The following is a 14750-nucleotide window of genomic DNA, read 5'->3' on the forward strand; positions in this document are numbered from 1 at the left end:
CACTCGAAGCTCTGGCCTTCATCACCCCTCCATTATTTTTAAAGATTTGTTCCCCTCTCCTTTATTCTATTTTTTACGCTTTCAGTGGATTTTGTTACTTTCTTTTTTTGCATTGCCTGAATGTTCTGTATAGGTCATCTACAGGCTTTATTACTGTGTATAGTTTGATTAATCAGATTCCTTTCTAGAGGATCTATTCTATCTATTAATAGCTACAAAATATCAGCAAATTGTAAAAAAGTTGAAACAAAAATAAATCAGTTTTCTCACCTGATAAATGCTTGTTTTTCAACTCATATTTTTTGTTGATCATGAAATAATACAACACAAGTAGTCAATACTCAAAAGAGGGAATTCGAACTTGAACAAAAATATATATAGCTGGCATTTAGCAAAGGTTTACCAGATGAAATATTTGTAAGAACAATTCACGGATATTGTACAGACTACTGCATTAACAGAATAGATGTCCCTACCCTCCTACAAATGGAGTTTAACTGACAGGAAAGTATTCGTCTCAGAAACATTAGATATCCCCTTTCGCTCTGTTACGTATTGCTCTGCCTAGTAATAGCAAAAGGTTATGATGCATGCCAGGAGGGCATATTGAATAATATGTTGAATGAAGAATCCAATATAACGTTGAATAAAAAAGCTTTTTGAGTCATGCCAGAAAGTGAGAGAACAGATGTAAACTCATGAACTGCTCAATTCTGCAGCGGTGAAGTTCGCAATTGGAAATAAAGATAAAAGAAATAGAATAGAATATAAATTCAATCAGGATACGCTGGCTCTATGCAGATATATTAAAACATTCCCCCTGCTTCCATCTAAAGTGTGTGTGTGTGTGTGTGTGTGTGTGTGTGTGTGTGTGTGTGTGAGAGAGTGTGTTCTCTAATGCTGAAAATGAAAGAATCATGGTTCCCCGGTCTACAGGTTTCATTCCCGCTCCTCTAAATTAGCTCTTGTCGCGTCTCAGGATCATAAATTCCAGTCTAACCTTATATGAGAGCCCGTCTCTCAGTCCCCCAGCACTCTAACTGGATCACACAGCCATTTATACACACATACAGACACACACACGCACACACACAACAGCAAGCGAATCATCCTCCCGACCAGCAGGCAGGGAAAATATGGGGGAAAACATAATTACCATCAAACAACTCCATCCCCATTACTCTACTGGGAATCTCTACTGCTTTTTATTGCCACCGTGATACATCTTACAGAGGGCTGCTGGAGTGATACACATAGATTTATTTCCTATCCCTCGCCCACAAACAGGTATGAAAGAAAAAACTAAGAAAATAAATCATGTTTTCTCAAACCTCTGGAAATGTAGACTTTCATAAGTCGAAAGATCGAAAATGGAAAAGATTCTAGTTTCAATTTAATAACTGAGGTCACGTGATAATTGTAACCACTATATAAATGTCAATATATATATAATTATGGCGCTCTAATGGGGATGTGATAAGCACAAATATTTATTTCAAATGATTGACTCTTTAAACAAATGTTTGAAGAATTGCAGAAACAATTTCAAACCACAAGCGCAGGAAGGGAACCACATATCTATCTGTTAGTAATCACCGTTTAACACACATATTTAACCTCGGTACATCTACACACGTACACATCTGAGCCTCTGGGAGCAGCTTAAAGCCGCAGATCAGAGCCGCAGATCAGAGCCGCTGCTCTGCCATCACACAGGCTGGGTCAGGGAAAGCTTGTTCCTCTGCATCGATCTCCAACCATCTACTTCACGGGGCCAAACGGGAGGCGACGGCCCCTACAGACTTCCTCCAGGAGCAGACAAAGGAGGCCGAGAGGGAGGGGAGGGCCACTGACACACTGCTCAGTTTACAGCTTTTAATCTTCATTAACAACCTCATCCAGCTTTAAATGTAGAATCGGTTTAGATTTTGTAGATTATTGTGTGGATGATATATTGTGAACAACACATCTGTTTAGAAATCAGAGCCGGGGGGTAGGGGTGTTGAAAATAATCGTTTCTACGATGCATTGCGATGCGGACGTGGACGATTCGGTCTCGATGCAGTGACGGAAGATAACCGATTATAGCGTAGTAACGTTGCTTCCTGATTTTCTGGCCGCGGCTTTACTATAACGTTTTTTTTTCTGTCACTTTAATATCAAATCGGTCGGTGACGCAGAGATCAGGGAACAGACGTGACAGCGGCACCAAACACGGAGCAGTCTGCTTTATCCACCAACACAAGAACACCAGTCCAGAACCAACAGCAGAAGGACCCGCTCTGAATCACTCCGTGTCGCTGCGGCTCAGAGACACAAGGATTTATGTTTTTCAAAAATAATCGCGTTACAATCATGTCAGGTTTTTGGTGGATTTAATTAAGTCTTGGATTGCAGAGTATGAATGTCCTCTAGCAATTTTCTGACGATATTATTATATACGTGTGTAAAGTTTGTGAAGGCAGGAGGAAAAAAGCTTCCGCGATCACCGTCTCCTCTCCTTTCCTCCAAACCCCGCCCCCTCCCTGAAAATAATGAGTGACAGGCTGATAGTGACCCGATAGAAACTTTATTATTCACTTAATCACTGATTGAGATATAATGAAGCTAACTTAATCTCATACATTATGCAACAGTAAGACAGAGAATGTAAGTGTGCACCCACATGCAGTATTTTTGTTTGTATATGCTATTGTAAATACTCCTGTTGTCTGCTGTGTTCAGACTCAAGTCCTGTGTGTGATGCCACATTCAGGACATTCAGTGTCCTTTTTTTAACAGAAGACCGTTGCTAGAAGCTGCAGCTAGACTGCAGAAGCATTAGTTTTTTGTTTTTGAGGATGGAACAACTTCACACACATATACAGGGAGGCTAGACCTATACACTTGATTTATTTTGGTTTATAAATTAATGTCAAGACATTTATGTTATTGATTTCTGAAGCACTTTCTAAATAATAAAAAGAGAGTTCATATGTATTTACTGCATGTATGCATTGATGAAAAATAAGCCATGTGCAGTAATATAGAAAATTGAGGATGCAACGCATTGGTATGAATCGTGATGCACCATGATGCATCGGGATATCGAATTGAATCGAATCGTTGACAGGATAATCGTAATCGAATCGAATCGTGAGACCAGTGAAGATGCACAGCCCTACCGGGGGGCACAACGTAGTTAACAACTGAAGTAAACAGAGGTTGCATTGAGTTGCATTATGATGCTTTCAAGCTCTATTCAGTAAAAATCTGCACAGGGCAAAGGTACATTATACTGTTATCATGATGTGTTCAAATGTGATCTTGTAAAATTGGGTTTTTGGCGGGAAGCTTTTGAAATGAAGTGAATGTTTTCAGTTATATAAGATATATGAGAGACCAGTTTAACTTCATAACACTACCTCTAAGCAGCTTGAACTACATAATACAACATTATTGAGGCCAAAATATTTTTGAGGAAAGCAAATATTTAAATAAAAAAGTCCATCATTTCTTAATAATTAAAATGTAGTGTTTTAATGCCAACATTAAAGTATTAGTATGATTTGTGTCAGTATAGAGCCACAGCAGCTGCAATTGGTTTGAACAGTACAAATATGTGATCTCAACTTTTCTCGTTATGTTATTAGTTTTTATTATGAAATTCCATCTTTATTCTGATTATAGCACTTAATATATTATAATCATTTTCATAACATTATAACTCAGATGTATAACTTATCCTTTTTACCTCATTTAAGTGGCAGGAACATGTTTGTGGTAATTTCCCATCCTCTGACCCACTCACAAACCAGGCAGGGCGCTCCAAAATACACTAAGCCGTTTTCCACTTCGCCCTACATCGATTCTCCATTAGGGCCAATATCTGTTTTCACCGAGGCTTAACAAAGTACAAACACACACACACTTTACGTAGCTGTCTGTGTTGATGGATGGAGGAGTTTGATAGAAAAGCTGACCAGTGTGTCCTCCTGGTGATGCCATGAGCTGTGTTGGCAGTGACAAAGCAGAAAGTAGTGTGTGCAAATGTGTGTGTGTGTGTCAGGGGAATTAGGGTACAGCACCTGGTAGTAAAAGTCCGCCTGGTCAAATGGGTACACTTATGAGAGTTATGTCTAGAAAAAAGTAAAAAGGAAGCTGAGTTTTTGTCAATGTTTTGTAAATACACTGCAAACCTGTAATATTATGCAGCAGTTTTTTTGTTTTCGTTTTAAAGTAACAAAAGTTCTCGGCTCAAATTTACTTTAAGCTTTTCAGATAAAGTTTGGAATAAACTAAGTTTTTGGGAGGGCTCAAGCTTTAACACATATTTTTCATCAGGTGGCCATTTTGCACCACTGAGCTTTAGCAAAACTCCCTACAGAGTAGGGCTGTGCAATTAATCGTATTTTAATCGCAATTACGATTTTGGCCTGCCACAATTACGAAAACAACATAATCGAAAAAAACAATTATTTTGCTTTGCTAGGTTGTGACAGTGCAACATATTTGATCTAATTAATTTTGGTCTCATTTATTTGTATTTATCATATTTAGATATGTTTAGTAGCTTGTGGAAGTGCGCTCCAAAATATTTGTTGATCTTGTTTATTGGTATTTATTATTTTGATATTATTTATTTAAATGTATCATTTATTTTAGTATTGGTTTTTCAGTTGAATTATACGTTCAGGGTAATCAACAGTTAAAAAGATACTGTTCAAATTATTATTTGTATTTGTTTTAAAGTTCAATAAATTGATGTTTTCAAAGTCAATGAATAATCGTATTTAATAATCGTGATATCAATTATTGACCCAAATAATCGTGATTATGATTTTTGCCATAATCGCACAGCCCTACTACAGAGTGGATACAACGGAACAAAAAAGGTTGAAGCAACTTTACACATAAGGAGGTTAGAAGAAATGTAACCATGTCTCGACAACAATCCCCAAAACAATGATATATATGGAACGCTTATATAAATGGAGCTTTCCAATGTCTCTGCACTAGTGTGAAAACAGCCTCAAATGTATATACAGCAAAGAAGAAGAATAGGAGGAGGCTGTGAGTGTGAAAGTCTGTGCGTGAGGATTGTAAGCTATGTTTAAGCTAGGTTCTGTTAAAGATGTGACTGTTTGAACATGCAGAGCATACTGAGGGACAGCAGAGAAGTGGAATATGCTGCAGAGGAGGTTTGAGAAGTCTCTACAGACGGCTGTTTTTGCTGTGAAAACTGGGTCAGCGTTGGTATCCAGTGCAACTGCTGTGAATCCAGACTGACTGCAGCCGCTGTCGACTGTTGAGAGGCCAAACTTTGACAGCTACCTTTAAACTCAGCAGGGGGCGAGTGTGTGATACTGAAAACATAGATGTTGAGAGCAGTGCCACTTTAAACTGAGGAGTTTACTTTTAGTTTGAAACTGTGAAAATATGTCAGACTCTTTTGTTGTAATTATTCACTGAGATATAAATAAAAATACGGGTTAGAGAAGCATTTTCACTAGAAAATCTAACTAAAGTAAGTCATGAGTCACTACCTGATCCTGGATTTTGAGGTGAAGGCTGAAACCAATCTCAGAGCTTCACTTCCATCTATGCTATTTTTAAGATTCAACCACTTCCTGTTTCATGTGGTGTTTCCCTCTTCTTATCCTCATTTTAGACATTCCATTCACTGTTTTGTGAAAACCGCAGAGGTGTGCAGGCTTCCCCGAGTCTCCACGCTGTTTTTACGTTAAAAAGGGTTGCAAAAATACTCAACCAGTGTGCATAGAACGATTAATAGCAGGGACAACTCTGGTGTGTCCAGGATTGCTTTGGATGTCTATTCTCCCCTTTGAGCCAATGAGCGACATCAAATGTGACTTGCTGGTTTAATGAACACCGATTTTGTTTGATAAGGGTGTTTGTGTGTTTTTTTCAATAGCTCATCTTCTGACATATGTCAAAACTCACAAGGATCTCCAGCCCTACTTGTAATGTCCTCTTGTGTGTCCTCTTTATTCTGGTCTCCATATGTTCATGAGAGCATGAAAGCTGATGAGGTGCAACATTTTACTTTTGAGTTTAAACATTCACAACTCATGTACTCTTCTCCAAAATGTATCCCATCCTGCTAAGGGCTGATATAAATAAAAACTATTGAAATATATACTAAATAGCTCAAATGTCTTTTAACGTTACAGTTGGTGTGGTGGGTGGCTCTTATTGATTTATGCACTTAGTGAGAGGGACTGTCGGTCAGCATGTTTGTGTGAAACATGACTACATTAGAGGGACAAAAATGCTTCTTCTCTCGCCTCTAAGGTCTACACACACACAGGGCCAGCACTCCCACCCACAGCATGGTGCCACAGGGAGAGGTCAAAGGTTAACTGAGGCAGGGTGTTAGGTCAGAAGGGTTAAACTGGACACTTTAGCACAGCAGTTGTGGGGTCAAGAGGGGAGGGTGTCACTGTGTGGTCCAGTTACTGGTTATGCGTGCAACATGTCTCGTGCCCCCTCCCTACAGAGAACTTGTGCACGTCAGCTCTGTGTGTGGACGAGAAGTATGCGTGCGTGCGTGCAGACGGATGTGTGTGTTAAGCAGCTTAATACCTAGCCAGTCGTTGAACTTCTTAACCTCGGAGGGCAGGCCCAGCTCGGTGAAGTCACCCGTGTGCAGCAGCACGTCGCCGTAGGGCATCTGGATGCCGTCTGTGCGCGAGTGTGTATCAGACACACACACAAACCTGGTGTGTCCTGTTGGCTTGGGAGTGTCATAAGGAATGGGGTCCACCCTGCAGAAAGACAAAGACACAGAGAGACAATGAGCCCTAAACTTTGATTTGATAACATGACACATTTTCGTCTGAGGAGTTGAAGCGCCTAATGTTCAGGACTCTGGGCAAATTGGTTCTTTGTCGTTGCCTGTTGAAGTTACTCAAAGTTCAAATATATGGTGTTTTTTGCAAGGATCCAGTCCAGAACAGGAACTTTGTTTCAGCATTCCCCTGCTCGCAAAGGAAATGTAATATCAGTAATCTCAGCAACTCGCTGAACTCAATTCATTTAGTTTTGCAGTCTTTTAAGATTATTTGTGAGTTGATGGTGTACACCTCTTTTATTGTGTTGAAGTAACAGCTTTCATATTATTACCATATTATGTATGCTCTTATCTGTCAATCACACAACCATGTTTGAGTGATGTGGATATCTAAAGGAAACAATAACTGAAAATAATGGTGTTCTCCTTTTGAATTACTTGTTAAAATGTATAATTTATTTCTCTACTCAACCTACATTTCATTAATGACAATGCATACAAATTGCTCAAATGCAGGAACTGCACATCATTTTTTCGGCAGTTGGTGAATATTTTCAGTCCTTGATGTTGCTGATATGTTATGGTCTATAACAAATGCATTAAGCGAGCTTCTTATAATGCTTTCTATATGAAAAGTGTTTGTTGTTTTATGTTATTATAACCTACAAATTCTCAATTCACCATTTATAAAAAGGTACACAACTCAGTAAGCACTAAGCATCCAAAGCACAGAAAGCACATCAAGCAAACAGTCAACTGATTCTGCAAATGATAACATTTTTCACTTCTGACCTTGTTTTTATTTAATAATTGTGAAGATTATTATCTGTATAAAAGAGCTGCAATTCAAAGAACGTGCCCTTTTTCCTCTTTGTGATATTTTAAATAGATGTAGCAGATCCAGAAGCATATTTTTAAGAAATGTATGCAAATGTCATACCAGCTAGCAGAAGGGGCACCGCTGAAAACTGGAACCTTAAAAAAAAAGATCATTTGTTGTGCAAAATAAATTACACGGTTCACAGAATAATGCATGCAGCAGAGCAAAAATGCATCTCAAAGAAAAGACGGTAAAAAGATGTGTAGTTTGAGCTGGAAAACAACCAGCGTTCGGGTTGATTTGTGCACACAAAGAGGGCAATGGCTGTTTTGTGGCATCAGATTGGCTAAAGAGACAGTGAATTAAGGCATGCCATGTCCTTTCTATCCATTATCTGAAGAAAAACACTTAGGCCCAAGTCTGGCTGAAAAAAAAAAAGCTTTTTATTCAGCCTTTTTGTTCGATGTAAGCACGTCTGTTAAAAAGGAAGAACAACCTGTACTCTTCTGACTGAAATGAAAGAGGGGGGGGAAATCATCTTGTCTGTAATTGAAGTCTGCAATGTGCAATCCTCCAGCACTCTGCCACTAGGCCATTATTTCATTAGGAGAGATGTCACTCTGTCGAAAACATCAGACACATAATCAACGCTGCAATCTCCAACCTGACAAGCACCACACACACCCACATAGTTAACTCGCATGTGTGCACGAACATGGCATGAAAACAGCCGCAGAAAGAAGATGAAATCAAAAGGTTTCAGACTGAGAGGACGTCATTAACAGAGATGGAGAAAATGGGCACCTTGGCACAAAGAGAATTCTACTTGGGAGAGAAGGCAACATTGCATTTGAGGAAGTCTCATTTGGGAAGCAATCTTCCTGTTTTTACATTTCTGTGTCATGTTGAGAAGAATACTAGACATGGAAAAGGTTTACAGACAGTCTGGCATCTGCTGCTGTTCTGTTTGTGAGTTGAACAGCCATCTGCCTGGCCGGGTTTATGGTGAACAGGCTGGTCACTGTCTGTAATGCACCTTTCAATGACGTACACATTTAAAAACAACATTAGGTGACATGTGTCATGATGATTGTGTTGGAAAGCACCGTTTAAAAACCTCCAGTATTGATGTCTGTGAGGGCCATAGTAAATATTACAGGTTTGGGAAATGTATTATCCAGTTATTGATTTTGTAACCCATCTGTATATTCTGACTTATAGCCAATGTTTTTAAAATTAACTTGGAAGGTGTTTATAGCCGAAAAATCAACCAGGTGTGAATGTTTTTGGCCGATGTGGTAAAGGAAATGCCTGAAACTTATCTGTGCTTCATCCCATTGCAGAAGTCATGTAAATCCAATGTTGCCACAAAGCAGTCAAACTCACTGATTTACATAAAACAGCAGCTGCATACTTTTTGTATTTCTGGCTTGCAAAAGTTGGTGAATAAGAAGCGGAGGGGAAGAAAATAGTCCTCTAAATCTTAATTCTGAAATGCTAACAGGCAACATCAGCGCCTGAAAAATGCAGCACCCTCATGCAACGGTTACTAAGTTAAACCTATTACGACTTTTACCACAATCGGTGCATCCCTGGATCAAATGTTCTTGTTTTACCAGAATGTGAATCTTGTCTGATTATGTGTTTTTTCATCTGTAACCTGCAATCAGTCAATATTTGAGTCATTATACCCGATACTCCATTAAACCGTCGACTAGGTAGTGAGACACTGGAGCAGAGCGAGCTTCTCTGTGACCAGAGCAGGCCCTGAACTTAATATTAAACGCGCTGGACAAAATGAAAAACTGGCCACAGAGATAATGCTATTTACTATTGACTGTGTTCCTATATACACACAAACACATTAACTTAAGCCAGCAGAGCAGCACACACACTGCAGTGTAGCTTCTGATTAGATTTGGTGCTCTGTGGTGCCTCGATGTCATGCAGCTTTACAGGATCCGACAGTTCCCGTCATGGAGGAAGGACGAATGCAGAACCACATGGGAGGACAAAACGCACACAAAACACACACACACACACATGTATGTATATATATACACACAAGCATGCATATTAAAACAAAGCTATGAGAAAAACAACTTCCATCTCCTCCCCTTTCCTTTGAGATTTAATCCACCCTGAGAATGTAAGTAAATACCAGCAGCCCCTATCAATTAAGAGCAGGCCCGGGCCAAGAAACCTTCCTGATGGTGCTGCGTTGGTCTCACACACACACACACACAAAGAGAGAGAGGGCCCCTGTCTTCCCTGTTAACATATGACTGTATAACAATCCAGAGGTTCATTAGTAATGTATACAGGAGTTCAGGAGTTCAGCAGTGCAGCGAAGGCCTCTGATCTATTGTAAACGGAGACAGTGAAAATGAAAAAGTCTGGGCGCCCCGGCAGCAGGTAAAAGAATATTCTCCAGTGACAGACTGAACTGTGTTAGCATGAAGGTTCGTGTTAACATGTCTGAGCTTCGGCGTGACATCAGAGGGAAGACTGCGGAGGGAAAAGAGTGGGGGAGAAAGAGAAATGCTAATGCGCTCGAGGAGGGCAGGAGCACACTCTCAAATCCGCCATGACATTGGAGCTGACACAAAACCGAGGTCTGTGGCTGCAGAAATATCTGCTCGATGAAGAAACGTCTGTGATCGCTCGGCAGAGAAACCTCAGCGAGTTAACTTCTCCTCACCTACAGCTGCAACATTTATCAGTCTCCATTTTGGGAAAATGATAGTATTGCACTTCTAAGACCTAACATACGTTTGAACTTGAATGCAGTATTTCTTGAGCTAAGAGCAGCGAAACGATCCAGTTTTTATTCTTACTGTCATTCTCTTGTTATGTTCTTAAATGCAAAATTCACAAATGACAGATTGCACATTTGAGAATGAAAGATGTTTCTCTTCAAATCAAGCCAAATTGTTCGTTTAGACTAAGCATCATATAATGCCTTATATTCATATCTTACTACAAATATGTTTTCATGTGAATCCAGAGTTAAACACTTTCATCCGATTATGATTAGGACCTGTAGTGAGAGCATACAAAAACCTGCAGCCTCCATACGTTTTCAAAAATATCACAGTTTAATATCAATGTTAAAATAAGCTTGATGAGATTTGCCCTATAAAAAACGAAATTGAACCGTTTTTTGGAACATGTGTCATATAGAGAAAGACGGAGAGAAGTATAAATCAGCGCTGGATAGACGAGTGCTCTCTGTTGTCTGTAGGAGGATATTCAATTTGACTGAACACACTTGGCTCCGTGGCCTTTTAGAAAAACACACAAGCAACCGGGGTCAGAGTTCAGCCTGGGCTTGCTCCTTCAAACGTGACACTTCACTCGCAGCAGATAAGAAGGTCGCGGTCTGTGTCACTCTCCGACAAGTCCGGCTCTTTAAGGACGCCACATAATCGTTGTGATTGATTACAATACTTCCTCCCCGAGACTCCAGGGCGTCCAAAACAGAGCGGGCTGTTGGCTCGCGGCCAAAAAAACTGTCCAGCTAAAGAGCTCTTATCGTACATTTTAGAGTTAGTTACAGTCAAACACCGCTATCCATCATTACGGGAGATAACTTCATGAATACATCACATTTAAAAATGAGACCCTCTCAATGATTTCAACTGGGAAATCATATTCATCTTATTCTAAAGAAGGGAAAGTAACAAATAAAAACAGAGACTTGGGGCAGTTGAGGCTGGAGATAAATATGACCAATGTCTTTCCTTTCATACGTTGTACCATGTCTTTTTCAATCTTCATCAGCTCTTATGGTTCAAACTTGATAAAGTTATAGTGTTAGGATAAGGGAAACTGAATATTAAGAAATGCTTTTAGGTTTCAAGTAAACTATGGGTCATTCAGAAAACAATAAACGCTGATTTTGACAAAAAAATAAAAATCATTCCAAAGCTGTTGGGTGGTGTTCAGGACTAGTCCGGTCCATCGAGCAGCAATATGTTTCTTTATGATGCTTTGTTCGAAGGGACATTATGAAATAATTGGAACAAAAATCCTTGACTAAATAAAAAGAAGTAAATGTTTACTAATGTGCAGACAGGAGTGTGTAGTATATTAAGCTTTGTTAAATATGCCGATGCCCTGGAGTTATGCAGCACCCCCTCCCTGCAGGGTTAACGGGGTCAACGACCTTCTGAGCTGCCCACTTGTCTCGGACAGAAATACATGTCAATCTCAGCGTGGGTCCCTGACCACTTGATACCTGCTGCCACCAGCTCCTCCCTCTCTCTGCTGCCTGCTCCTTCATTGTTAATGGAGTGCTAATGATTTCTCCTCAATGAAGACAGCAGTGGGGACAGAGCCACCTAAACCCTCTGAAGGTCAAAGGGGAAATGTGGAAAGTGACTGCTTATCAACTAAAGCTGACCTGTTCATTCACGACAAACAGGATCAAGACTCGTACACTCACTGGTTCAAAAGGTATCAGAGAGACAGAGCTCCAATCAACCAGACCCATTCTGCAAACAGTATGTTGACATGCACACAACACAACCAGGGAGACTTTTGGGAACACAATCACAATGTTTTAGACAACACTGTATAACATGGAATTACATTTGGAAAAGTTTCTTCCGGTCGCATGGTACAAACACTCAAAAGGACGTTTTAATGCTTGGAACAATTGGTCCAGAAATCCTTTAGTTGCTAGAACAGAACAATAAACAACGCTCGATAAAAAAGGTAATTTATCCAATCGCTAAAATGTGAATGTTTTCAGATTTTCTTTACCGATTTGTGTTTTGGTTAACAAATCATTGCAGCACCTGATGATACAACTAGTACAAACTAATTAAACTGCGACATAAAATGAACAAAATGTGTAGGTTTAGTTTGATTGTCTTATATCTTTTTAAACAGAACAGGGGATGAATATAGTATTTCTAAACAAAACAGTTTCCATGAACAGAACAACAGATCACAGCAGGTTGTAAATGGACCTTTGTATTCACCACCTCCTTGTCGAACTTCACAACAAAGACACTCATTCAACATTTGATGTCCGTGTGTCCACTATGCCACATTGCTAGTGAATTGAAAAGATAAGCACAGCTGAACTGGAGACCAAATAGTCCCGGTTCTTCCACCTAGCTCAAACCGTCTTTATCGCTCTTTCAGGAGAAACACCAAAACACAATGCTCCCCATTTCTTCTGTCTATAACCTCTGAATTGGTTCCCCTCCCCCTCCTGTAGACTCAGTCTCACACACACACATTCACTCATCCACGGTGCAATACCATTTCTCGGAGAGGAGCAGAGAGAGCGCCTCTCTTATCTTCTGCATTTCAGCTGTCTGCGCTAATTCAATAAACTTCAGAGGAACAAAATGAACACAGAAATAACAGAGAGGGGGGTGGCGGCGGTGGGGGGGTGCTCAAGGGAGCGTAGGAGGAGGCAAAGGTGGGAGAGAGAAACAAGCAAACAAGAAAACCCAACAGGAGAAATGGGCAGAAGCACAAACAGAATGTCGATGCAGAGCGATGGATATTCACAAGGGAGGGAAAATGAGTGCACTGTAAAAAATATATTCAAATGGGAATTGATTTTAAAGAATGGTGAATGATGGCCCTTTGCCTTATGGCCCCCACTCTCTCTCCCCCTCTACATTTGTTCAGGCAGGGAGCGTCCTCCTCATCCCTCCCATAATGGCACACAAAGCCAGCATTGGAATATCAGCTCCGGAGAAACCTTCCGGCACTGCGCTGGGAAATAAATTGCTTCTGCTAATGCGCCTTTCATTACGGCACAGCCCTTAATTGTGCTGCTGACAGTCCGCCTGGCTGCAGGGCTGATGGGAGGAAGGCTGAGGAGATGGCAAAGACGTGGCCCCCGGGGCCGAACACCAACCAGCAGACTGCTGGGAAGATAAACTAGTGGGGTAGTTTGGACAGACTTTTTGCTGGGTAACATTTGGTATTAAATCAATACCGTTTCAGTAATAATTATTTGAAACAGCGCAACCATGTCAGCTGACAAACAATGTCCGGTCAGAATAAGAAGACTTTACAAATGCTTTCAATGAAAACATGTATTGTAACCACCTTTGAGGCTTCCTTTGTTTAATGACGGAAAGGCTTTTTAGAAAAGCATGTTTGTATACCTGAAAGTAGGATTTACACATAGTCCTTGAGACTGTGAGGTGAATGGTTTGTAATAAATAGCCTGTGTATAAGATCTTCATCGTACCACATCGTAAAACTTTCTAGCACTAGATGCTGCACATAGCGGACAGTAACAAGTCGCTGTACACACCCATACAAAACAATTGATTCAATGAGTGTAACACCTAGCAATTAAAGCACTAATATGCAGCTTCAGGTGAAACAGAAGACAACAACAACAACATAAACACTGTTCTGTCTTCTGTTCCAAGTTATTTTCAAATCTGAGGGTAGGATGCATTGTTCCATTTCTGAAAACCTTACAGAAAAGAAAATAGCGTCTAGTGTTCATGCTTGACGCTAGGAGAAATAAAAATGACTTCTGACTGATTACAGGTAAATGCAAACTAAACACACTCTAAACGGCCCAAATGGGGAACTTGTCACGTTGAGAAGTTGCAGACTCGGGCAGCTTTTCCTCCATTTCATGTCAAGAGAGAGGTGACATCATCCGGAGATCGTGCCCTGTGATGCCAGGCTCCGGGGGCTAAGAGGCCCAAATCTCAAAGACATCAAAAGGGCTTCAATCTGAAAAACCGCAGACCTGTCCTATGTCAACTGTCACTTAACCCCCCCACCACCACAACCGTAAACTTCAGCATCAGCACCGTCCCGCCGGGCTCCAGCAGCAGGTCAGGGGTGGAGAGGGAACTTAATCAAGGGTTCTCCAGTTACAAAAGGCCCTCCACTCCTGCCCGAGTAGCAGCGGGCTGACAGAAACAAAAGGCCACAAAATGGAATTGGCTCTTTGTTGTCAGCAGACCTGAAAACTGAATGCTGCTCCTCCACAAACTCTTTGATAGGACAAAATGTAACAATGGATGGCGAAGTGAGGAGTAAACATGAGGCTGCACTATTCATCAGAAACTCTCCCCTTTGATTAATAATCAAACATTTCCAGGCCAGAGAGGCATGTTTAATTCTCGAAAAGTCCTATTG

At 40.5% G+C, this 14750-nt stretch overlaps 1 protein-coding gene across 2 annotated transcripts in view; it reads right to left on the reverse strand.

Annotated features, from left to right (window-relative positions):
* mpped2a (metallophosphoesterase domain containing 2a) overlaps positions 1-14750 on the reverse strand; it is a 52968-nt gene that overhangs the window by 28868 nt on the left and 9350 nt on the right. For both annotated transcript variants that reach the window (XM_034116726.1, XM_034116727.1), the window contains exon 3: positions 6586-6767. In XM_034116726.1, the coding sequence (XP_033972617.1) occupies positions 6586-6767 (182 nt within the window). The remainder of the gene's footprint in view (positions 1-6585; positions 6768-14750) is intronic.

Source organism: Trematomus bernacchii, unplaced genomic scaffold (genome assembly GCF_902827165.1).
Source record: "Trematomus bernacchii unplaced genomic scaffold, fTreBer1.1, whole genome shotgun sequence".
NCBI lineage: Eukaryota > Metazoa > Chordata > Actinopteri > Perciformes > Nototheniidae > Trematomus > Trematomus bernacchii.